This window comes from Glandiceps talaboti, chromosome 9, assembly GCF_964340395.1.
Source record: "Glandiceps talaboti chromosome 9, keGlaTala1.1, whole genome shotgun sequence".
NCBI lineage: Eukaryota > Metazoa > Hemichordata > Enteropneusta > Spengelidae > Glandiceps > Glandiceps talaboti.
Window position 1 is genome coordinate 10589489 of NC_135557.1, and position 26875 is coordinate 10616363.

A 26875-nucleotide genomic window follows, 5' to 3' on the forward strand; every position below is an offset into this window, starting at 1 on the left:
CTCTGTGTATTTTGTGTTTCTCTGTAAAAACATAGATCTTTTGATCCACATTCATAACAACTAATTCCAGACATAATGATTGAGATCAACATTGTCTTTATTTCCAAAGACTCACATCAGTATAACATACAGTTATAAATATTAATTTACTAGAAAATATGCTCTCCTCTGATTTTTTTTAAATATATTCTTTTATCAAACTGTGATGGTTAACATGTTTACCAACAACAAATCTAAATAGATATCATGTTTTAATATATATATATATATATATATATATATATATATATATATATATATATATATATATATATATATATATATATATATATATATATATATATATATATATATATTGACAGAGAGACCAAAAATGTATGACCAAAAATTCCAGTGTTACCGGAGCTCGAGTCACACGATGGTTTACTTTTAAACATATTACACAGCGTGAGATCAAATGGACCTCACACTAGCTTTCCTACACTCTCAGCTTGCTGGAATGTGAGAATCCTTTATCCTGTTCAACCTGTCAGCATGTTGTAACTGTACTTAGCATTCAGCTGCAAAGAAATATAGAGAACATCTTGTGTTAAGGTCAAATTGTCTATTATCATTAAAGTGACCATATGGATGAAGATTGGGTATTTATTTGGGAATCTTGATTTATAAAAAAAATTATAATGGCTTCCTACTAGAAAAATTAATGTCAAACATCATATGGCAAGTCATTGTGTGTAACTCAATACATTGCAAAAGATTAATAAATTTGTAAAGATTTTGTTATTGTGCGTGCAATAACAAAGATTTTACACCTTTTTATTGTTTACCTTTTTGCAATGTATTGAGTTACACACCCAGACTTGAGCCATGATAAAAATGTTTTATAAATAAAAAAAAAATAATCTCAATCCTCATCCATATGACCACTCCAAACTGTAAAATCTATTACCCAGACATATTATAGTTCACCATTACCATGGGCTAATAATTTGTGCAGTATTTTAATACACGGTGGAACAATAATTACGTCATTCATGATTCAAAGTACATTCAGAAACATAATGTAAACTAGCCATTGAGTACAGTATTATACAAATTACTTACATATCTGGCATATTATCCGAGGATATGTCAGTTCACATAGCTCGTCATTCCACTGATAAAAGAAGTCTGGCCTATATGTTAATATAAAACAACAACTCAGTAGAATACTCCTGAAATGACGCTTTCTTTCGGGGTGGGGTGGGGTGGGGTGGAGAGAGAGGGGGGAGGGAGAGACAGAGACAGAGACAGAGAGAGGGGAGGGATGGAGAGGGATGGAGAGAGAGAGAGAGAGAGAGAGAGAGAGAGAGAGAGAGAGAGAGAGACAGAGAGAGAGAGAGAGAGAGAGAGATAGTGGATTCTTTACAGTACTGGTATCATTTCTCATGGCCTACTTGGAGTAAAAGCAAGCAGTTGAGTTGGCAAAAGTGGCCAATTAGCTAATCTATGAAGGATATGAATAATTTTGAAAATACTACTATATCTGATTAATGTGTTTGACGAGAGAGATGATACGTGGGCCTAGCCATAATCAATACAGCATTTTTGTTAATGAGGTTTTCAATGCTTACTTCATCACGATGCAATCTTCCCCGCTAGGTTCACCAGGTCTCCAGTAACTGTGTTCCATTCTGCTACCATCACTGTACACCCATTGACCTTCATTTGCCAAGTCGTTGCCATCGATTCTTGTACCATCTATTGAAATTTAAAATTGATAAGTAATTAAGTAATTAGATTTTAGTCCGAACATATTGTTGCAAGCTCATCTGTCTAGGCTTCGTTATCAAAATAGAACTCAACCTTTATAAACACTGCACATATTTGATAATTAGTGAAAGCAAAACTGAAAGCCTTCGTCCACACTTGTGGACTTGTTCACCAATCTGATGGTCATTCAATTCTTTTGTCACATGATTCCAGCTTTGAGTAATGTGACCAAGCCAGAATATCCCCCAAATACATAAACAGGGTCTCCACTGAGACCCATAGTAAGCAGCATTGATTCTATCACATATGCCTTTGCTAAACACCTTGCTGAAATAATATCTTGAGGGAAAGGCGAGAATGGTCACAATGTAAAGACCCCCAAACAGTTTGCTGACATCATGAAAAACTGGCTCATCAATGGGGATGAAACATTTCCACAGTTTTCTCTAGTGTTCCTGTAAACAAGGGCACAGCGGTAATTCAACACGACGTGGAAACAGACCCTACCCTTTGGGAGAGAATATCAATGTAACCAGAAGTTGTCGTTGGACTTCTGACCTGTTGTCTTGACTGTACACATTTTATGTATAATGGTCAATTCTATAGAAATTTCCATGGAGCGGCTTTGGGATTACACATCTCTCCTATCACATGCAAAACCTACATGGAAGACCTGGAAATCAAGGCGATAGAAACAGCAGAACAACCCCCACCCCATGTGGTGGTTTAGATAATGTAGATGACACACACCCAATCATTTTGTACACATTCTCAGTTTTCGGACAGACCCAGTTGGATAGATATCGACCCTATCATGTTTTGTTTTAAAAATTATCTCATGATTACGCAAACGTATCAACGACCTGTTGAACGCTATATAGTGAGGTGACAACTGCTGTATGTAGTTGTCACTATTATAAAAGGAACATACACTAAAAATGGTCAAGAGATGAGCTTGTATTTTGATCAGCAGTATTTATATATTCAATATTATAATGTATAAATTGTTTAAATATGTTTAATTGTGATATCAAATGATTAATTTATATTTACGTATTTTACTTTATCTATCTATCTATCTATCTATCTATCTATCTATCTATCTATCTATCTATCTATCTATCTATCTATCTATCTATCTATCTATCTATCTATCTATCTATCTATCTATCTATCTATCATGCATTGAGACTGGTTGCCGTTGATTTTGGTCATAGCACTGCTGTATCTATAGCCTAGATTTTATTTCCAAGAACACCGATTAAATTAATTCGCCGTCTTCGAAAAATGCAATGAAGTTGGGAGGGGGGGGGGAGTGAGTGCCCTTAAAATTAGCTATGTGTTGGCAGTTGTGGATTATTGAATCCTTACTACCGAGTACAAGACTTGGACTCCATTCAATTCTAACTACATCCTAACTCATGTTTTTTTTAAACGATTGAGCATGGGAATGGTCGTGTTTTAGAGATAAGAAATTGGGGATGGCTATTAATGCGACAGACACCACTAGCCTTTTAAAGCTTAAATGATCCCTATCTCTACACGACTGGGCTTAAGATCCCGTATATTCTGATCTAAGGTTTTTGCATGGTATACTCGATTGCAACGTACTGTACTAACCGTCAATCCCATGAAACTTCAATAAGGTTTCCAAGAACATATGTATGTCCTCGCTTCTTACTCTGGCGAGATTGCCTCCTCTTTCTTCACAAAACAATACCGACTTACTGTAATTACGACCCTTGGGTACAATTATGTACGTCAGCATCCCTGTAGGAAGTGTTGCAGAGAGAAGTTAGCGAAATTACAAAATGTATGCATGTGTGTATGTATGTATGTATGTATGTATGTATGTATGTATGTATGTATGTATGTATGTATGTATGTATGTGTGTATGTATGTATGTGTGTGTGTGTATGTATGTATATATATATTAAACCCACCGTGACACCCAGCATGATAGCAAGTTTGTTTATCGACTGGATCCAACCAATAATCTTCATTACATGTACAGACACCAACTGATCCGGTATTACCCGTTGAGCACACATGTTCACAGCCACCATTGTCTACTGCACAATTTGCCTGGGAGAAAACTGTTCAAATTTAAAAAAATTGAAACGTATTTTTTTTTAAATTTAATGAAGCACAAAATTGAATCAGGGGTATCAGTACATTGAATTATTAACAAGGAGCTCAAAATGATATCAAACTCAAGCCATTTCTTTTCACCCAACTATGTTCTGATAACAATGCCGTTTTATAAACAAATACTTCTTTATCTATCAAAAATTGCAACTGGCACATAAAACATGTTTTGCTTCCAAATAGCCTTTGCTCCATTGGTGTACATCACCATATGTAAACAACAGATTGCAGTCTTTCTTCTAAAGTGTTGAGTAGGAAAACCTCTCCTTTTAATACATTAACGATAGTGTATTGTCATGCCCCACATCTGTTACGATCGCTGTGTGACAACATACTGTTATTTCCATTTGTTAGAACACTGGGTGAGTTTACATTCATCTATGAAGACTCCGTTTTTATTTGTGTAATTGATAATAGAAACAGCGCTAGCTAGGCTGCCTAGCTGACATTACATTTTGCATACGCATGCTGTCGTTTGTACTGAGCGCTACTTTTAACAATCGTTATGTGAATTTTAGAAATAGAACATAAGGGTAACACCTTCCATGTGTGTCATTCTGTTTATAGACAGTGCATGCAATAATACGAACAGAGGACAAGACAATACAGAGAGGCCTCATGACAGTCTTATATTTTGGAAAACCATAAAATGTAATGTAATTGTATTGTTTAGGGTATGTATGCTGTTTTGTTCTCCCAATGTACAATGCTCCTCTACAGTATAAATTTTATTTTTTCATGTTATTAAAAAAACATAGTCCTGTTAAAAAAAACTACTTCGTATAAATTGTTGTCCAATTGCTATCAAAATCAAAAAGCATTCTAAGAATCCAATATGGCGCCAAAATACGATCTCAATCGTACGTTATCTAGGTTGGCTGATAAGAAATTGCTTGCACAAATAAAAGACATGCAATGTGGCAAAATACTAGTCACGCTGACATCAACCTGTACCATTAAGCTGCTGTAAAACAGATCATCCGACACCACTTCTGGCCTAGTTTTTTTTTTAAATAACCCGAAAGTAGTATCGACCATATTGGATTTATTGTAAGACAGTGTATGTCCATGGACGGGCGACAATGGTGGTGCATTCGTCATATAGTGCCTGTTATACTTGGATTTGTATCTGACTGGCCACGCTTAAGCTTTTTTTGACTTGGTTCGCTTCTTTTCAGAGGGTGGGTTAGTCATGCCACTTCTTTGGACCATGTAGTCACACTATTCATGTGAACGAGCTACCTGACCCCCCCCCCACCACACACACACACACACACACACACACACACACACACACACACACACACACATGAGAGAAAGAAATAGAAAAAAAGAACAGATCTACCTACCCAACTATTCTTAAATTGAGCGTAATCGGAACCACAGAATTTCTTTTATTAGGCCTAACCTGTTTTTTTCTCTGTCAAAATTGAATTTGAATTTGTTTCTCAAATATATTCAGTCGAAGAAGCTCTAACAACTTCACTTGTGGATTCCCAATACATGTACATCAACAGTGTCAGTTATATCAGTAGATTCGATCTCATCAGTGTCAAACTCACCAGTAGATTCTGCCACTTCCGTTGAGTCAGTATCCTCTGGTTTTGAAGTTGACAACATGTTGGTAGAAATTTCACTTCCAGTACTTCCAGTAATACTAGTCAGTTCATCTAGATTCGCAAAGCCGGTGGTCTGCATATTGGCATTAGGTATTGGAGATTCTATTGGACAAGCTTGTGTTGTAACCCTCGCCTTCTCCACATTCAACCTGAGAATTTTGGCTTTCAGTTCAGCTCTTGTACGTGTGCTTACCCTCTCAGAACAGCAATTTCGACCTGTTATTGAACAAAAAACATTATTTATTAATAGTCGAAGGCATGGTCCGACATTACATTATTTAAAATACATAAATCTAGGGATTTTTAGTTTGGGTTTTGGCATTCTTCGATAGAATGTTTGCATTACTATACAAATGGTTGTTAATAAATTGTATTAAATATGTATAGCAACAGTATTAGTTCTTGCACACATAGAAGTAACATATTGTTAACTATGATTACGCCTAAAAAAAATTGTTTGGTTCCGGTTGCCGGACCACACCTAGTTTTTTCACTGCCGAATCTACAATTTGTTTACGTATTCGAGAAAAAAATAATAAAATTGTGAAGTCTTGCAAGAAATAGTGGATGCGGAAACTGACATCGATTTAAAAAAAGACAATATAAAACTGTTCTGCCAAGCTATAATTACGGTACATCTGATGGCAAGAAATCAATAACACAGAGACCTTATGGAAAACAATGCAAAACGTAAATATAAATACCTGAAATAAATAGACTTTTACACATGATTTAAAAAAATATCTACCCCACCTATTCTAACATTGAGGGTAATCGGAACCAGACAATGTTTTAGGTACTTAATAAAATTAAAAGTAAAAAAAAAAAGGGGGGGGGGAGATAAGATAATTCAATGTCCTTCATATGTAAATCCATAATTACAAAGAATAACGTACCTTGTCCGATGTGGCTAAAATATATACAAGGTGAAATGATAATACATCCCCATACGATAGAGGTAAACACCGTTATCACAATAAAACGAGAGACAGCAGCCATTCTTTAGTTTTTCCTGTGGTATTATCTGTATATAGATAACAACGTCAGGACTTATTAGTTGAGTTGATTGCAGTAAATACACTGACGAACTTGATAATATTTTATGGACTTCTACACTGACTTATGAATATATTAGATGTGGCATTACGTGATTGGATAAGACATAATTTTAATCTGTGTTAAGATGTATAAGCAATAAATACCTGTCATCTAAATATTAACTACACAACATATGGCAGCACTTATGTGCATTTCCTGTCTTGCAGTGTAATAAAGGAAATGTGTATTAGTATACATTATGGTTAACAGAACGAATGATTGGGTAATAAAAATAACTGTGCAAGTACGGATCTTACAAGTGGATGAAACGGCTGTTCAATGGTAACCTGTCTCGGGCTATTTTTTAATCAATATTAAGGTCCCTTCAGTAATTTTCGGAGTTGGAGGACCGAGATAAATTAAAATCAACTTCGGACTGTTGCATAAAATGCAACCATCCTACCCGACTCTGCATAGATACAGCCTATCACACGAGTTTGTAAACATTCATACTGGGTTGGAATCAAAGAACCCCCCCCCCCTCCCCCGGAAGAGGCAACCTTTCCATGCCACCACATCTACCCAAATATCTTACCATTCTGTTATCCCTTTACTCATGTGAGACCCACTCCTCTGCTTAAAACACAATTCCAGAGTGATTCACTGCATGGTTGTTATGTGGAACCGGTGGCAGCAATGGGATGCCAAATTATAGATAATAAATTGGGTCAAAGCATATGTCACCGTATTCTATTTATACTATTTTATTCTCTAAACTATGACATTCTCCCAAACAATCATTTGTAAAATGTAGATAGTTTCAGCTACAATTTTCTATTAAGCCTAACTAAAAACAAGTGTGTGGTTCCGTTTATGTTCAATATTAGAAGGTGGGGTAGGTAGTTTTTTTTTTTTTTATATATATATTTTTTTCATGTGTGAGTGTCTTTTGTTCAGGTTTTCCGTTATTTTCCATATGGTCTCTGTGTTATTGGTTTCTTCCCATCAGATGTACAACCATTAGAGATTGGAAGAACAGTTTCCGCATCCACTATTTCTTGCGAGACTTCTCAAGTTTTTATTTTCGATCAAACAATTAAGCTTATCTCACTAAGTACCACATACCACTATCAGGATCATGTTTATCATTAGAGATCGATCAGTTTCTTCGGCTGGGTGGGGAGGGGGTGGGGGTGGATTCGTAGTCTAAAATTACCTTAAAACTCAACTCCAAATCTCCCCTACCAATGATACTATCATTGGATGTTCTGACCTTTACTATAATGATGTCATTATAAACTATAGTTTCTGATACTTGAATATGGTGCTGTCTTGTAAAGCTTAGAAATTATTGTCTTAAAGTGTCTGAATAGTCTCAAAATTGACATTTTAAGATTAAAATCCTCCAGGACTTCTAAGGAGAGATCCCCCAAGGACCCCACAAGAGACAGACATATCCCAATCTCAAGCTCTCTCCCTACCTCTTACTGTCAAGATGCTATTAAACTTTATTTCAAACATATTTCAGCCCTATGTAGTTGCTTTTAAAATGTTGTTGTTGTCTTGTAAAACTTGGAAATTATTGTCTGAAAGTCTCTAAATAGTCTTAAAATTGACGTACAAATCATCCAGGGCTTCTAGGGGCCGGGAAGACCTCCTCGAACCCCCCCCCCCATGAGATGTGTACATACCCCCTTCTCAAGCTTTCCCCCACACCTTTCACTGTTAAGATGTTATTAGACTCCTTTTATTTAGAATATATTGTAGTGTGTAGTCATAGACCCTCCACCCACCGTGTAGTCAATAACCATATGATAGTGCTATCCTGGGATCTTATAAAGTATTTGCAAGATGGTCAAGCAGTCCACACTGAGTCACGATAAAAAAAATACCTGTCATGTGAATTTGATAATTATGGGAGGGGTTATCATGTTATAGAATTAAGTGATGGGGGGGGGGGCAGCCTTATTTCAGTTTTACATATGGAGGGGGAGGGTTAGCGACTTTTTGTCTTGCCGATCCGATGGAAAAATCCACCGACAACCCCCCCCCGCCACTGGGGACACTGACCGGTCCCTTACTCTGCCTTGACCAACCGATATGACAGCGACACGACTCTGGTTCGTTATTCATTTACTTCAATGTGCTGTACAAGAATGAATGGTGCCACATAACTTATTCATTGGAAATTCAGCGCCTAGAACCAAGGAAAAAAAATACCTGACGAACGAGGACGGGAATTCCCTTTGACCTTTGACCCGGCTTCATCAGCATGGCGGACAACAAAAACAGTGACACCTCCTGTGGGTTACTTTTGGCGGATAATGGAGAGCAAGACAGAGTTACGTGCAAATTGTAAGTTTTATATTTTGTGAAATGTGTTAACTTTGAAAAGATAGAGGATAAAGAAATCATTGTAATGGTTTCAGGCACGCGTTATCGTAAACAAGGTACCACGTGTTGTCATACGAAGGTGTTACGTACATGTGTTAGTCCTGACTCCTGCTTGCATTCGGAGTAATTAATTCCTTCTCCGTACTGCGAAGAGCCAGCCGTGAAACCCGAGCTTACCAGAAATGCTGGTAACTAAAGAATGTACGCACCCTGTGGTTAAATATTAGCAATAAATCGACTATTTAGTAATTGTTGAGGGTACGTATTCCTGCTTGCAGACGGTGGTGCACGGGTCTAGATAGCTCTGGATTTATACGCTTCGGGGTTTCGACACGTCTTCTCCCACTCCGAGAAGACGTGTCGAAACCCCGAAGCGTATAAATCCAGAGCTATCTAGACCCGTGCACCACCGTCTGCAAGCAGGAATACGTACACGTGTACATGTACATTTCCCGTACGTTCAAATTGTTCAGCGATCTGAACGCGGAGTTACACAAACTTTCAAAACGTTCGACTGTGCGATAACCCTTTAAGCAGCCGATACTTTGAAAACTCGTTAAGATTTTGCGCCTATTTTCTGACCTGGCTGACACTTGAGGCAGATTCTGGCAACTGATTTTAGAACCTCGCTAGCTTGGAGTAATATACTGAAAGTATAATTACTCCAAGGTAAGAGAGAGCAGGCAAAAGGACTAAACACTATATGTCTATGCTCAGGCCACTAGTGGCCTCAGGTCTAGGCATAGACGCTATACGTGTGAAGGGTCTATGGTCTATGGGGTGCTTCTCTGTTTTGACCTTTTAATTAATTAAATTGAATTTTCAACACATTACATTGCAGGTGTTTGAAGCAGTTCTCAAAGTACACATGTCCACGGTGCAATATTGGGTATTGTTCCATTGCTTGCTATAAAAGTGAGGTAAGATTGAGAATAAGTTACTAAAGTTTTGATATTGCAGTCAAATAAGGGCAGTACTGTATTTATTTGTTCAATTCGACACTTTCTTTACCGCTGTGTGATCCACATCTGGGCATTCCCGATGGCTCATTAATTAAAACAAAGAAATATTCAATTCAAACAAGAATTATTCGTTCTTGGAAGAGACATTGTGGCAATTGTGAGGAAGACAACAGCTTGATGGAATGTTTACAGTTAGATGTAAATTTATTCAAAAATGACACCTGACATGTACTACATGTATTTTAGGGTCACAAAAAGGTCATGGAAGCTGACTACAGTTTTTCAGATAAGACGTACTGATCATTTAATAACGATAGTAGATCAAAAGTGTTTTTATAACGCATTCAAATAATTTATACTATGAACGAGCCAGTCAACAAAAAATATGGATTTATAAACTGTCAGTTGTCATGATAACACATGTCTACGTCATTGGATCTGATGTGTTTGAAATTTGAGTCCAATCGCTCTGAAAATTGCCATTACTTTGAATAGGATAATTATATTACTACCCATATATTACTTCATTCAGCCGGGAAAAACTTGTGACCTAAAGGTAGACTGTAAGATAAGTTGCGACGTTTCGCCCTCACCGGCCTCCTCTCATCTGTCAGGGGTTGGCCGATGTTTGAGGGTGTACCTTACAGACTAACCTAAAGGTTGCTAAAGGGGATTAGAGAGAAATAGACAAACCTGCTGACTAAATTTGCCAGAAAACTACAGATAAAATGAATCTGACATTGACACTTTTGTTTACATGTATATGGCCTGATGTTTCCAACCTCTACTTAACTGTGCAGTAATGTCCTAATTCATTATGTTTGTAATTTATTTCAGCAACACTCATCATGTTCTGAGCAGTTTTACAAAGAATGTTTTATGGAAGCATTAAAAGAACAGAGAGGAAGGTCAGTAATGTTTCCTTGTTTTGTAATTTGCATAAACACAAAAATATTAGTCATTGAGGACATTTTAGTCAATCACAGTCACCCACTACACTGTATATGTTAGTGATTAGAACAATCATTACAACATTTTATTTCATTTATTTCTAGATGAGTTGTACAATACAGTAGACTCTCTCACAGTCCTCAGGGCATTGCATTTTTCTTGTTTTGTTTTACCCTTCTAGCATGAGGTAAAATGTTATTACAGATACTTAGAAATGGGATGAATTATGTCTAAACCAACTCTATGTTATCCCCAGGCTAGCCCTGGCCCCTGTTTTAGCATGTGTATAGCAACTGCAGAAGCTCTCAGTGATAACACAAAACTAGCCTTATCAGGCTGTTAACTGGGCAATGAAAACATATACTGGGAGTCTTGAGGTCTACTAAAGACACAATGTGAACAACTGATGTGTACTTGTATCTCAACAGTGATGAGGAAAAGAGGAAGATGCTAGAGATGTTGAAGAGAGTTGAAGATGAACACAATGATCTCGATAGTGATGATGAACATGTAGAATCTATAGAAGAAAGAATAGCTGGGTTAGATTTAGGTATGAAAAATAGAGATGTTAAATATTATGTAGTGTAATCATGTTTGTTTGTTTGTCTGTTTGTCTGTCTGTCTGTCTGTATATCCGTCTGTCTATCTATCTGTCTGTCTGTCTGTCTGTCTCTGGCTGGCAGTCTCTGTCTGTCTGTCTGTCTTTCTGTCTGTCTGTCTGTCTGCGGACAGAGAGGAAAATCTTGTAATACTTGACATACAGATTTCCATTCTCAACTTTTGACCAAATTATGAGAACACTATATTGAGAACTATTCAGTGATCCACTCAAGACCTATCTATGGTTCATATAACTGAATGTTAGAATATGTTTTTATTCTTTGAAGGAGTGTTTTTTTTTCTTTTTCATGGTAACAGTAAAAAGCTACCTGGTCTCCAAGCTATTTTACTGTAGTTTTCAAACCAAATAATGTGAGAAGGTATGGAAATTTATACAAGTATTACCAGATTTGCCCCTTTGTCATTTGGGTTCCAAAACTTAACAAAAAATACTGTACAAGTGCAATGAAAATAGAACATGATGGCAATCTGAATAAAGCTAGAAGGGTTATGAAGCAAGGAGATTTGGAACATTATTTTGTTTTAATTTATCAAAACAGCTAGACCATTCCAACCATCTTATTGATCTTACAGATAGAGATACAGATGCATTGTGGGAAAAATTGACTGCTGGAGAAAAGAAGGAATTTCAATCTTTGATTAAAGAAGGAAACATAGAGAATCTGGTGGAAGTCTGGGAACCATGGTGGAATAAACAGGTGAGAATCAATTTAGTATACAATAATGTTGAATTATGCAAATTAGAGAACTTCTTGAAAAAGCTCACTAAGGTATGAAAGTAGTCAATGACTTGAGTCATCATGTACTTGAACGCCAGGGGTTTCAATCCAAGATATTTGCATTACTGTTACAGTGTAATTCAAATGGCCAGCGTGAAAGGAATAGACACAACTGTGATTTTCAAGATAAACTCAATTGATAAGACCCCTGCATATAAACAGTTACACTGTTTGGAAAGTCCCATTCAAACTATCAATGCCAAGTGTGGTATCTGATGATAACAGGAGGTTGTAAAATACAAGACGTCAATATCTAAACTCAGTGAAGTTGACCTTACTAGAAACTATTGTTATAGATAATTTTGCAATACAATGGATTGAGATTGAACACAAGACATCTATTTTACAACCCCCTGTTATCAGATACCACACTCGGTGTTGATTGAATTGGACTTTCCAAAGAGTGCTAATTGTTTATACATGTATACAGGGGTTTTATCAGTTGAGTTTATCTTGAAAATTGGAGTTGTGTCTATTTATTTCATGCTAGTCATTTGAATTACACTGTATCATATCACTAGTTCCAGGAATAAACAATCCTTCAATCGAAGACATAGCTGGACCTGTTGAAGCAGCACTAAAAGTATTTTGTGTCTGAACATGTGTATAGTTTAGATTGTAATGTGGCTGCCAATTAGTTTCCAGTTTTCAGAACTTGACAGAATAAGCTCAAGCCATCATGAAGTCTTGTTATAATTCAGGTGTAAAGTAAGAATTCTACTTTATTTTTGTTTTCCAGGATAAAAAATTAATTGAGGAGTTTGACTTCAAAGAAGACCCTAAGGAAGATTTACATCAAGAAACAGAATGTCGGTGTCCAGCTGTACTTGAAAATATTCCAAAGCTAACTGAACTTTTAAAAAGTAGGAAACCTGCAGACCGTGTACAATTTAATCTCATAGAAATACTGTATCCTTTGTCACATCATTAGCAAAAAAAAAACCACAAACATTTTGTATCTGAATTTTCTTACAGGGGTCAATTACCATGCTAAAAACCCAACTATTTGCAAATGGGACATTTTATTTTTCACAATATTTATAATATTTATCAAAAATGTTTTTCTTCACATATTGCAGTTTATCACAATTCTTATTTACAACTTACCTGGTATGTTGTTGTATGTGCTAAAATTAAGTGTGTGTGATTCACCTAGTGGTCACACACACCATATCAGCGCCCCACAAATTTAATATTTGTCAAAGTAGTACATAGTTCTTACTCATGTATTAAGTTAACATTTTTTTATTAGCGTGGTTGACAATTTTACCTGTGGTACAATTAATGTATTAATGTTCTGAGTCGATACTGTTTATTGACACACACATTTCCTTAATATTGTTTTATTACTTTTACCTATGCCTATATTATTCACCTAGAGGTCAAACCATATCAATGTCCCACAAATTTAGTATATGTCAAAGTAGTACATGGTTCTTATATACCATTCTACCTATCATTTTATGATGGTCATTAGGACATCTCTAGACATGCATTTAGAGGGTGATACAACTGCCAGTCATCTACATGTACATCAAGTCTATATTATTGTTAAGCTCACACGTCCTATTATGTCACATGTTCTGATTAATAGGTCAACTTGTTGACACAAAATGAAGTATACAATAGAAAATTTCAGGGAACACATTTTGAGTTTTTGTTTTGAACATGAGCTTTATGTAACACATATATTTAGTGGTAATGTTCTGACTTGATTCTGTTTATTGACACACATTTCCTTAACATTGTTTTATCAGTTTTACCTATGCCTATATTGTTAGATTGTACAATGGCTCACACTTTGATCTCCCTTTACAATCTGTACAGGTAAGTAGTCTCCTTTATTAGAATTAGAAAAATTATTGTATGATTTATTTTAAGGCCTTTCTATTGAGAATGGTTCTAGATCCCATCTACATTTACTAAGTAGAATTGTAAATAGAGTGAAATAATCATTAACCCTTTCATGACTGGAGACGAGTTTTAAATAATTTTGGGACCCAATTTATATGAATATTTTCATAATTACAATAATATTACTTTATTAGGAAGTAACATATCTTTAATTCTAGTCTAAAATGAAACTGATATATGCCAAAAACTTGCATAAAAACAAGAATTTTGTTCAAATAATTTTGGCGGCAAAGTTTTCAGTACTGAATGGGTTAAACATTGCCATATGGATGACAAAAGGTTTTTGGATTTCTTAATTTATAAAACAACTTTAATACGTTTTTTCTACTTTCTACAAAAATCAATGTGAAACAATATTGACGAAGTCTGTTTGTAACTCAATAAATTGCAAAACATAAAAAAGTGTCTTAAAATGTTTGTTATTGTACGTGTAATAACAAACGTTTTGCATCTTTTATCAATTTATTGACTTACAAATAAGGACTTGGTATATGTTATTTCACAGGGTTTTTTTTCAAATTGAAATTTTAACATAGTAAAGTTGTTTTATGAATTTAAAAATTCCGTAAAAATAAATACCCAATTCTAATCAATATGGCCATTTTGAATGGAATACCAATAATTGTGGAGGTTTGGGGAGCATAGAACATTGATAATTAGGATAGTAGTGTGCCCTCTGTGTTTGTCAACTTGACATTTTTTGGTAACATTGTCATAAATGATGATCAGTGACTTGCTTGATCAGTCACAGACAAGTTTATTAGTGGTCCTATTTGCATTGTGCAGTTCATCAAGGAGATTTGAACTCTGATCAGGGAAATTTACTCAAGGAAAAACGGTTCTGACTGCCAATGTTCACCACCAGTGAGTCTTCTAATGATAGCCAAATTTTGTTGTTGTGAGTCAAAATGGGAAAAGAAAAACTGGGAATTGTTGTGAGTCAGCACATAGTAAGAGATGGGGGAACACCAAATTTTGGTGCTTCATTACAAATTGTGTGCATCAGTGGCACATCAAATTGGCTTAAAGGGCACACTGTAATCAAACATCTGTAATGAAGGGTTAGTCAAAAGTTGGCAGTAGGACTAGTCATCATGTTGTTGCAGTTCATCACATCAATGAAGTCAAATCCCAAGTCACAATTATAAATTATGTAATACTCAGTAGTAATAGTGATTACTTGCATCAGAGCACATATTATTGGTATTTTCATGCGTGGCAGTGTAATACTGAACATATACATAATATTATTGTATACCTCAGGTGGCATTTCAGTATACAGAAAATGACATTAATATATGGTTAATGTAGTTTTATGAAATTAATATAAATTTATTCTTATCGTTTTGGTTAATTATATGTATTTATACTGTACCCCATAACATGTGAGTGGCAGCGTGTGGTACTCAGTACAGTTAATTCCATTAATGCAGTATTTCTTGCTGCATTTCACTCACTTTGCCAATAAAAATATGGTTGCATGCAAAGAGTACCAGAAGCATTCATGCAAATACCCATGTGCAATACATGTACATTACCACCAGCAATCATGCAATATACAGTACCACCAGCATTCATGCAAATATCCTTGTGCAGCACACTTGCACAAACATCATGATTGGGTTTTGTTATGTAGTTGAATGTCATTATATTTTCTTTATTGTTTTTTTACCCCGACAGAGTATCTTGAATATTTCATTAGTTTTATCTGAAAACCAAACACACGGAAGTACAGTAGAAGCCGTACATAGTGCAATACACAGAATTAATCAGGTAGGTGTATGTGCCATGTATGTGATTTGTGTCAATTTTATTTTATTTTGTGTACGTAGTTAATAGTGTAAATATGTGCTTCAATACTTGTACTACTCTGACTATGGAGGTGTTGAAGGGTCAGCTTCTTTTCATTGAGGCCCTCGCACATCAAATCTCAGACAACTGAGATCAAATTGACAATCACTCAAAGGTCCAATTCTCGCTACCTGCAATACAATTCTACACATCACTGTGGAGTCAAATGGAATGAAGTCGCGCGACAACGCGTTCTAATGTCGACAACTACACTTCCGGTCGCCTATGCTAATACACAGGAATGTTTCTTTCCTATTTTCAGTTGTAGACATCTCTTGTAATTTTGCTCTGGAAAGATACTGTACATATTTAAATTTCCCACCTCCATAATTATATGAGCTTAAAACTTGCGTTTATCTTATTTGTTACAAATTAAACTGTTTGGAAGAAACATTCACATGTATTGACATAGGCAACCAGAAGTGTAGCTGTCGACAAATGCAAGTGCGGTCGCGAGACTGCGTTCCATTTGACTCCTTAGCAATGCATAGAATTGTATTGCAGATAGCGAAAATTATGAATTCTATTCTAAAATACATTAAGACATAAAATACACACATTGTGCCATTAAGCCTCTATGTGTGACATTGTTTCAGAGGTGTCTGGTGAAATGTATTGTGAAGTCTGTTATATTGAACATTTCTTACTTCCATCACTGTAGGAGAAATCTCTCACCAGCAGTGTATCATTTACAATTTCAACACTGGTAGATGTAATAAAAATCCTAACGGGACCAAACAAAAGAGAACCTGTGTTATATGTACTAGCTGCCTTATCTGATTTACACAGACTACTCACGTCAGCCAAGAAAGTAAATGAAAAAGGTGAGGTGTCTTACAGTGTATATAGAAAGTTCTTCAAGTCTTATAGATAATGCTTTCCTGCAAAGACAGTGTAATGAATAATGGAACACTTTTGAGTATTTTACAGGAGAAATAAAGATGCCTTGGTGTTTGACTGATGAGACACAATGTATTTACACTCACACAGACACACAGATAGACACACACAACTTTAAATGTAAGAGAAGCAATTATAGATAATAGAGGTACAGTGGGGATGTAGAAGTAGATAAGTTAGCATGCTGATTATCAGTTGGAAAATAAACAATTAAAGACATTAAAATTATGTAATTCGTGTATTTTTTTTCAGCAGAACCATGTTTTTTCTGCATTTTAGAAGAATTACAATGCTTTATAACTTTTCAATGTGATTAGGTAAAGGTGTGTGCAGTCTAGAATTGAATTGTGATATCTTTATCTTTGTGTTAAAAAGATCATGTCCCATGAGTGAAACACCAAGGCAACTTAATTTCTCCTGTAAATTTAATATTCATAAATTAAATATGTTACCACTGCATCATGACCTAGTGTTCTGGTATTAGAGCAAGAGGAAACTGAAGTACTGGGAATATCCTCCAATTGGTCAGTAGGGTCAAACTGAACAACATTTCTCTAACTTTAATCAAAGTAAATTGTCATTTGATGGGTTTGAACCCATAATGCAGTAACAGGCTTGTCTGGATGGTACGTCTCCTGGTAGAGCCCCCAGTATTGAGAGTCAGGGTTATTGTAGACCAGCTAATTAGCTAACCACTTGCCCATTAGGCCAGACTTGTTGTTGGCATTCTACATGTAATCTAATGACATCAATACTTTTGTATAGGAAATCTGCGAATGTGTGTAGGCATGCATAATACAGCAGAAATATCTGAGGGTCGCCGAAAGACTGTGCGTACGTATCATACATGTACACATTTTGTGTACCCCAAGAACAATTTGCAGGCACTGTATGTGCACACACATGCCATGAGGAACCATGCAGACAGATTCAAATTCTTACTATCAAACTATATAAATCTGAGCCTGCAATGTGATGACTTTCAATAGCTTCTTTGTTTCAAGGACTTGTTTATGCTTGTGTATCAGTTTGGGTCTGATGATGTTGTTTATATTTGCACTGAGTGGTCTGTGGGAAGCCTGTTTGTTATCTATCTCAAAATTGTTCTTGGGGAACACAAAATGTGTATGATATGCACAGTTTTTCGGTGTCCCTTCATAATTTTTGCTATATAAGGCTGACCAAAAGCTTTGATTACAAGTCTCTGAGTTCTTTGTTTGTAGAGATGAAAGCAGCAGAACATAAACTGACAAGTAACAGGAGTGATAGAAGTGAACATGGTACTATGAATATGAAAACACTTTTATTTCATGCTAAAAAGAAAGTGGTCTTTCTTCTGTCTTGGTGTGGTTGCCATGGGGATCTACTGAAACCACTGGCACTGGAAGTCCACATGGAATATGGTAAGTAACTTATTATTGGCTAGAATTCTGGGTAGAATTCTGGGATTAATTAACAAAAAAAAGACATGGTGTTAATGACTGTGTGAGTAGCTTGGTTGAATTTAAAATTTCATGCCAGGACCTCATTTAGCTAGACATGAAGAGATTCAAAGCCAAGGATAGCAACTAGACTACCAGTCTTACGACTGCAGCTAATTCTTGAAGTCTAATTTTTGCGAATGGAGTTACCAGACTAGTATATTGTGTTCATGTACATATAGAAGACGGTGTTTTAGTCACTACTTATTTTTACTAATAACCAGACTGCTACCTTGTGTTCATGTACCAGAGAGCATTCCAGTCACGACTTATTTTTGAATGTTATGTTTTTCTAGTTCAGCAAAATAAGCAAAACCAGGTCTTAAGCAACAATTGTCAGGTTTACTTTAACACCGACGAAAACTATTAATAGCTGACCTTTGACCTTAACAACAGCGACATTCCTATTTTATACCACTGATGTTAGCACGTCTAATTTTGTCCGCGATCTTGGTGCTTATTTGAATCATCGTGCAGATATGAGTACGCACGTTTCGAAAATATGTCAAGCTGCATCATTTGCTCTCCATAGAATTGGCCGAATTAGAAATATGTTAGATCACACAAACACTGAAAGACTTGTGCACGCTTTTGTAACATCACATCTCGATTACTGCAACAGCTTGCTGTTCAATATCGAAGACAAGCACCTCTTTAAACTCCAATTGCTCCAAAATTCTGCTGCACGTCTTGTCACATGCACAAAAATGCATGAGCACATCACGCCAGTAAGGCGCGGGACCTTCACTGGCTGCCTATCCACGCTAGAATTGAATTCAAAATTCTTTTCTTTGTCTATAAAATCTTACACAATCAAGCACCTGCCTATCTTTCTGATCTGATCACAGTCACAGTCCAAAGCGGTTGATACGCTCAGCGTCTGCACCCATTTTGGAGCCTGTGGACTGGGAACAGAAGCACTTTGGCTATCGTTCTTTCTATAATGCAGCTTTATGGAATGTTTTACCTACAGAAATTAGAGTGTCACCATCTGTCGCTTCCATTAAAACATCTCTTAAAACGCACCTTTTCCAAAAGCACTATGGATAAATCATTGAAATGTTGTCCATATCATTCTTTTTAACATTTTACATTAGTTGAACTGGTCTTACTTTTATCGTTGTATTCGAGCTGGTCTTACTTTTATCATTGTATTTTTAAATCATTTGTTATATATTTTATTATGAAGCGGTTTGATATTTTTTTGATGGAAGTCGCTATAGAAAAATAAAGTATTATTATTATCTCCTAGTTTTCATCTAATGACTTCTTAGTTTGTTTGCTTTATCCACAGTTTCTATGGCAACAGAACATGACCAACAGCAGCAGCTTCAGCACAAAATAGAAGATACCTGGGGTGACACTAAACCCCCTAGGCAAGTGAAAAAACTCATTGAAGAAATCTGAACACTGAATGCACATGACTATCTGATTTATTTATAGAATGGAAGTAAATAAAAAAAATAATATTGATGAGAGAGACTGAGTAGCATTGTCAGATGATGATTAACATTTGTCAAAATTCATGTACCTCATTTTAAACCAAGTCATACGGTGAGCATGTGTTCTCGCTAACAGCGCTGTTCTTATACAACAGTATACAACTTGAACTTCATTTGAATAGCAATGTGAAGAATGTGATGTTAAAGTGGCCATATACTAGTAAATGAGGATTGGGTATTTATTTTGATACATAAAAAGAAATTGTCATGGCTTCTTACTTTTAAAAGTCAGTGTGAAACAACACTGAAAAAGTCTATGTTTGAAACTCAATACATTGCAAAAAGCTAAAATGTGTGTTAAAATTCTGTTATTGTACGTACAATAACAAACATTTTACACATTTATTAATCTTTTGCATGCACTTGGCATATGTTGCTTCACATTGACTTTTCAACTAGGAAGCCGTAACAAAATTGTTTTAAAAATTAATACCCAATCCTCATCTATATAGCCACTTTAAAGAGCTAAAATGATTACATACCTTCTGGGTCTGCCATAGAATCTTGGAGAATTTACTCTTCCTTCCCATGTTTTCCCTGATTTGTCTTTTTTCATTTTTTTTTCAAAAAAATGTAAACATTCAAGGAGAAATAAGTACTCTCAATCTGTATAACACCATGTCTGCATATATACAGAGAGTCCCTTCCAGATTCCCATGCACCATCATTTGCATAATCCCAATTTTCACCTCTTCACTTCATATCCAGGAATTTGACATGTGGTGTATGGATATATACAAAAATAGGATTGATTTGTATATTTTATTATTTCTTTCAAGTTCAAGTCGATAACTGTAGAGTAGGTAAGATCCTCCTCTGTAGTGAAAAAAGTTATAGGCCTAGGGAGTCTTTTGCATGAAAAGTCTATGGCCTAGGGAGTCTTTTGCATGAAAAATCTGAAGATTGTTTCATTTATGTTATGTATAATCAATGGAGACATGCAAGTTAAAATGTTCTCAGTTTTATTTACTTAGTAAGTCCAAACGGAGCATATATCCAAATGCATGTATTTATAACCATACCACAGCCTCCCTCACATTCTCGCAAACCAGAGTTATTATTTCTACCACTACATTTCAAAGGCTCATTAAGAACGTTTCACTCTACAACATTTTACCCACAACTCTCTCTGATTTGTAGTGTTGGACATCATCTCCTTCAAGTCAGACAAATCTCACCAGTGTATAGGGTTTTGTAAAAACATTTTTTCCATTTGGCAATCGTAGAATTGCCACTGATGAATTTCTGAATACCCATTTTCATCGGTTCTGGTATCAGTGATTTATTGTAGAAGGAGTAGCAATTTTAGGAATTTGTCATCAGATTTTCTTGAAAGACATGCAGAATATTTGCGACGAAACTAAGGAAAATATATGCACCTGTTATGACTTTGCCAAAGATATAGATTTATTTGAATAGGTATGACAAAAGAAATTTACATACTAAAACTCATCATACACACTGACTACCCAAGTTATTGACACTTTGACAGTGAAAAGTGTTGTATTCACAGCACATGCTTAATTTAGTTGTTAGTTCATTTTTGTACAAAATTTAGAACTTTATTTTTGATTCCCCTAATCGTACTTTTGCTACATATTAATTAAACTTAATTTCTATGCTTAAAATGTTGAAAAGTATGGATTATTGAAAAAGTTATAAAATAAGGAACCTCCAAGCATACCAATCGGAGAGAGTTGTGGGTAAGATATTGTACAGTGCGTTGCCGTAAAACAGGCCGAGGTTTGCGACAATGCCTCCCTCACAACTCAAAAGCGACCCAAACTAAAAGCCTAAGGAAAGAAACATAGATTTCATCAGCCACATTTTTGCCAGTGTCACCTAATTTTATAACTAATGATAAACTTACTCAAGTATCAGAACTTTTTTCATCTATTATTTGAATAAATTTTTATTAAAGTAAATAAATAAATACAGACGTGTGTTCTTTTATTTGAAATAATAAGGAGTGATTGCAAAACAGTCAATATAGTCCTGAGAGAATACTTGTAATTGGGAATGTTCTAAGAATTGCACATTTTGATGTAGGAAAATAAATATGAATGAATGAAATATGAACTAAACGTGTTTAGTGAAGATTATGAGACAAATATAAAAAAAATTACACCATGGGACTGTGGGATGGTTAAATGAATGACAGGGAAGAAAATTGTTACCATGGTTCACTTCAGTGAGTTGGTTCAGCCATTGTGTGTGTCGGCTCTGGAAGCTAAAATTAAACTGCAAATAAATTTAAGAGTTAATAAAGGGAAAAAAACACGGTGGTAGATTTAAGTGTTTACATCTCCTTGAGCTGTGCAAATCGAAGCAGAATTGTCTATAGGTTCTTTCCAGTTCCACAAACGTGGCGTGTGGTATTTTCTGAGTTTGCTGTGCAGGTTTTTCAGGTGCGTTCATATCTACCGGTACTAGTGCAAGTTGAGTTAGCATGGTTGGAATCTCCGTGATGGATAAACAATTCTGGAGTGTTCTTGAACAACACTGTTTACATTAATTTTATTCAGAATCTGTATTGGGCCCTTTATTACTACAATGTACCAAAGACTTTAGTCTAGTTTCTAACGGACTTTACTCCGATTGTATACTAGCCTTATTTTCATCATACTTTGGATAACACTATTAAATGTGAAATCGTCATGCAGTACGTCAGGAACCAATCTGATTAAAATCTGATGTTAGATAGGCTGGTATTCCTGTATTTACCTTTATTCCATCGTTATTGCGTCTTTTACGTGAGTTTTTTTTTCCTGGGCGAACGCCTTTTCATTTACCGACAGCTTGATTATCTGTTGCATAATTTATAATGGCCGCAAAACAAGGCATTGTCGAAAAAGCTGTCAAGGACGTTTATCAGAACATCCAGCAGTACGCCTCTAATGAGTATCGAAAGCTGAGTGTGGAATTGAAAGAAGAGCTAAGTGGAATAGTTGCTAACACAACTAAAGAATATTTACGTCATGATCACAGTCTGGCGGATGTGATCCGTGTTCCTGCTGCTGCCGATGTGGTCATGAAGCAGTTGATAAAAACATCACCCATGATAAAAAGCTATTGTTGGATACCGTTGGTAAAGTATGGACCAAAGATTGTTACGAAGTACCTTATGCCAAACCGGTACCAAACCTATAGTTTGTCTTTCACCCGAAACGGCAAGGAATTCCAACAATATATACGGATGTACAAAGCCGCAGATAACAGAAATGTAACTTATCTCCAAATGGCTAGTATCGTCATTCAGGCTGTTATCATCATAAAGCAGATTGTAGGGTTTACTGTTAAAAACAATGGAACAATAAATGCAAACGTTCGTCAAAAAATAACTGAAGCCATTAAGAACCACCATCCCTTGGAAGAAGCACTGGTAAAGCTATCATTCATTTGGCAAAGTGGCACTGCATGGGAGAAGGGACGAGGTGTGTACAATGTTATCAGAGAAATCTATACTGCAAATATCGTGTGGCTGATCATGCAGGAACTTCTGGGTAGCGAGTTATTATCATGGGATTGTCTGAAAATGTACGGTACAGTAATTGCAATGTTAGTGGCGGCATTTGCAACAGGTGGTACTGCATTGACTGCAAACATTATTCTCGCTCTTCAATCAGCAGACGATTTCTCAAAGAAAGTGAGCAATATCTCTGATCTATTGAAGACAACATCTCGTTTGTGAGGTCGAATTCTAATAGTGATGCTTGCATGCATGAAGACGGAGTAAGTCGGGATTCGAGTCTGGACAATAAATTCAGAATCGAGTTCCAATATACTGTCTTGATTCTTGACAATGTCAGAATTGAGTCCCATACTCTGACGGGCAATATTAATAGCTAGTTCAATGTAGGATAAAAAAACCCACTAAATTCTTTTACCAAGCCAAACTAAAATAATTTTATAATCCTAGATTGAAATATTAATCTCGCCCCTAAGCTCAAACTTAATCTCAAGTTTTATTTTTCGATGGATTTTAGACAAAACTTTGTGCCTTTGATACAACTTGAGGACTCATCACTGTGTATCATGGGCAACATTCCCACAAAGTTTACCAAACTGAGAAACAAATTAATCAGTTTGAAGAATCAGATATTTTTGTCAAAATGCCCCTTGAGGATGGCTCGCTGCAATACTAATATATAATAAGATTCGATTGAAGTGCCACACGTATACACTACTGGCATTAATTTGATTGATCTCAAATATACATAGATACAGCATTAGCATGAATTTCCCATATAATTTATATATATCCAGAAGTATATTTTACTCCATGCAGCAGTAAGGCCACATACATGCATCACCAGAATGTTTTTATGCTGTCACTGTGGTGGTAAAAAACCAAAAAACTATGCAATTTATGCAATTTGTATTGTCTTGCCAAAATCTAACTGTCAATATGTAAAACATCATTCTGATTCATCTCGTTTCAGTCATTCTGTAATGTATCACATGGAGGTTAAGATGTAGTAAATATATGTAAGTGTGTATGCAGGCTGGGTCAAGTACTAGCCCACCGAGATATGGAGAACACACACTACTACACTATTTCCACTACTCTAACTTACATTTTTTCAATTTTCATTGTTGGATAAGCACAGATTCCAAAAAACCCTCAAAATTTCAGTTAGAGTAGCAGAAATAGTGTTGTAGCAGTAGTCCTATGTCTACAGGTACATAGGCTAGTTAAGTACAGGGCAACATGTGGTATGTGTACCTGATGAGGGCACAAGCCGTGTTAAAAAGTTTGGGGATGTAATTTTTTATGTAAATTGAAGACTTACTTACTGAACATACTTGACCACTACTTGCAATTGACTGAACTAAAACTACAACCTATAACAATTAATCTGATGATGTAATTTATCATACACATAACAAATGCAACCAACTGTTCTAGCAATGCCAGAACACAATTGTATATGTTATAGAAGACATCCATCAACATTAACATCATAGAATACTAGTTAGTTAGTTACTAATGACAATTTCTACTCACAGAGTCAAACAATTATATACATGTACACTCCTCATCATGCTGACTAAATGTCAATGGAAATTTAGGACTTGGTTTTGCTTCAAAACTTTGCGAGTAGAAAGTTTCATTAGTATCTATGAACACAGCATCAATGATTATTACTAGGTTTTCAGAAGTATTTTCACCTGAGTAAAGAATTCATAAACTCAGCTTGTGCCACTTTAAAAGAGTTGAAATCCTTGAGTCTAATCTCAATGTTAAAATAAACACACTTTATTTTAAATATTAATAGATTTGTGGTCTTTTGAAGATATTACAGTCACTTTTAATATAAATAATACACAGAAAATTTCAACTGCAGACATCAGACCGTGGAGGAATGGAACCTGTTACAAACAGGGAAAGTAAACAACTGAATTGGATTAATAACACTTGGCGCAGCACGTTGTAACTACAGAGACTTGTATTACATTCCATCATTTGACAAGAACAGTTTTATGGCCACTTTACATAATAGTTTATGTTTCACAAACAAATTTCCAGTTCTCCTGGCATTTCATGTACACATAAAGATGCCATAAAACTGTTCTTATCAACCCATACTGTGTAGTACAAATCTTGTGCTGTTCCAACATGCTGTGCTATTAATATGATTCATTTGTCTACTATCCCTGTTTGTCACAGGTTTCATTCGTCATTGGTCTGATGTCGGCAGTTGTATCTTAATTGATTAGTGTTATGCAAATTATCTGAAGTGTCAGTCTTTTGAATGTGTCTTGTGTCCCTGTGTATTCATTGTTCAATACATCAGTGACATTCTACTTATTGAGTTATGTAGAAAAACATGACGTGTACATGTATATTTTATGCCCCATGCATGAACCAAGCTGTCTGCATACCTGAATAGAATTCATGTTCCCAGAGACTTGGATTTTTACTATTGCCAAACCCACACTGTTAGTTGATAATTTACTTTATCTGAAGACACATTGGTGATTTTTACAATTCACACAGTCTAGTTCCTGATGGACCGTATTCCGATTTTACACTAGCATTATCTTCATACTTTACTGTCTAGTCAATCTCATTATTCAAAGTGTTAATTGTGGTTCAGCGCCATGGTGGATGAAGTGCAAACGGCGCATGTCAGAAGTAATCCATCGCAAATTGATGGGTGTCGTCATCGCTCATTGATATTCATTTGGTACAGCTGTTTCAGTTTTGACTATGATTTTCAAATGTCCAACCAGGACTCCACCTCCAGTCTGTTTAAACTAAAATCACATGGGGATGCGAAGACATCATCATGTTTGTATGAATGCTGTAGGGGAGAGCACAGAATTCTGTGTGAGAGTAACACGATTGACTAGACGTTAAAGTATGAAGCTAACGCTAGTGTGAATATTGTAAAAAGGTCTGTCAGGAACCAGACTACAATTTGCATTACCATGACTGTTAAAGTTCATATTCACCACTGTGTAAATACACGCAAGAATATTGGCAGTATATTAAAGTATACCTCAGTATCACACTAGTCAGCACTATAGTAAATCTAAAAAGTTTAATCTAGCTTTATCCATGGAAAGTGTTTACATACGGTAGTTATCAAAAGATGTTCCAGTGTTTCACGATTATGTAGATAAACAATCACTCGTACCCATTGACAGATTTAAACATATTTTGGCTATACAATGGATGTTTCAGTGTAACTACAAAACTAATCATTATTGTTGTGCAAATATATGAATAAATTATGCAAATGAGGCACCCTGCTATCAGAACCCAATCTGTGAACACTGAGTGTTGTATGATAACGTGATTAGTTTTACCCCATCACCAGATTGACTATATTTACAATGTTCTTTTTATCAAAAAGGAATTTCAGTGTTCCATAACTTTTATATCAACATAATGTACGTTTACCCAATGAACACATTATAAAACATGTTATTTCAGTGTTCCATAATTTGTATGT

The 26875-nt window shown here is 35.7% G+C and overlaps 1 protein-coding gene across 1 annotated transcript; it reads left to right on the forward strand.

Moving 5' to 3' along the window:
- The first annotated feature begins 8820 nt into the window (after positions 1–8820).
- Positions 8821–20075, forward strand: LOC144440455 (zinc finger HIT domain-containing protein 2-like). Its single transcript, XM_078129825.1, has 11 exons — positions 8821–8913; positions 9794–9872; positions 10752–10822; positions 11294–11415; positions 12060–12184; positions 13005–13174; positions 14023–14092; positions 15860–15952; positions 16692–16854; positions 18169–18333; positions 19706–20075. Exons 1-11 carry the CDS (start codon positions 8831–8833, stop codon positions 19816–19818), a joined length of 1254 nt encoding a protein of 417 aa, XP_077985951.1. The 5' UTR covers positions 8821–8830; the 3' UTR covers positions 19819–20075.
- Positions 20076–26875: the final 6800 nt, after the last annotated feature.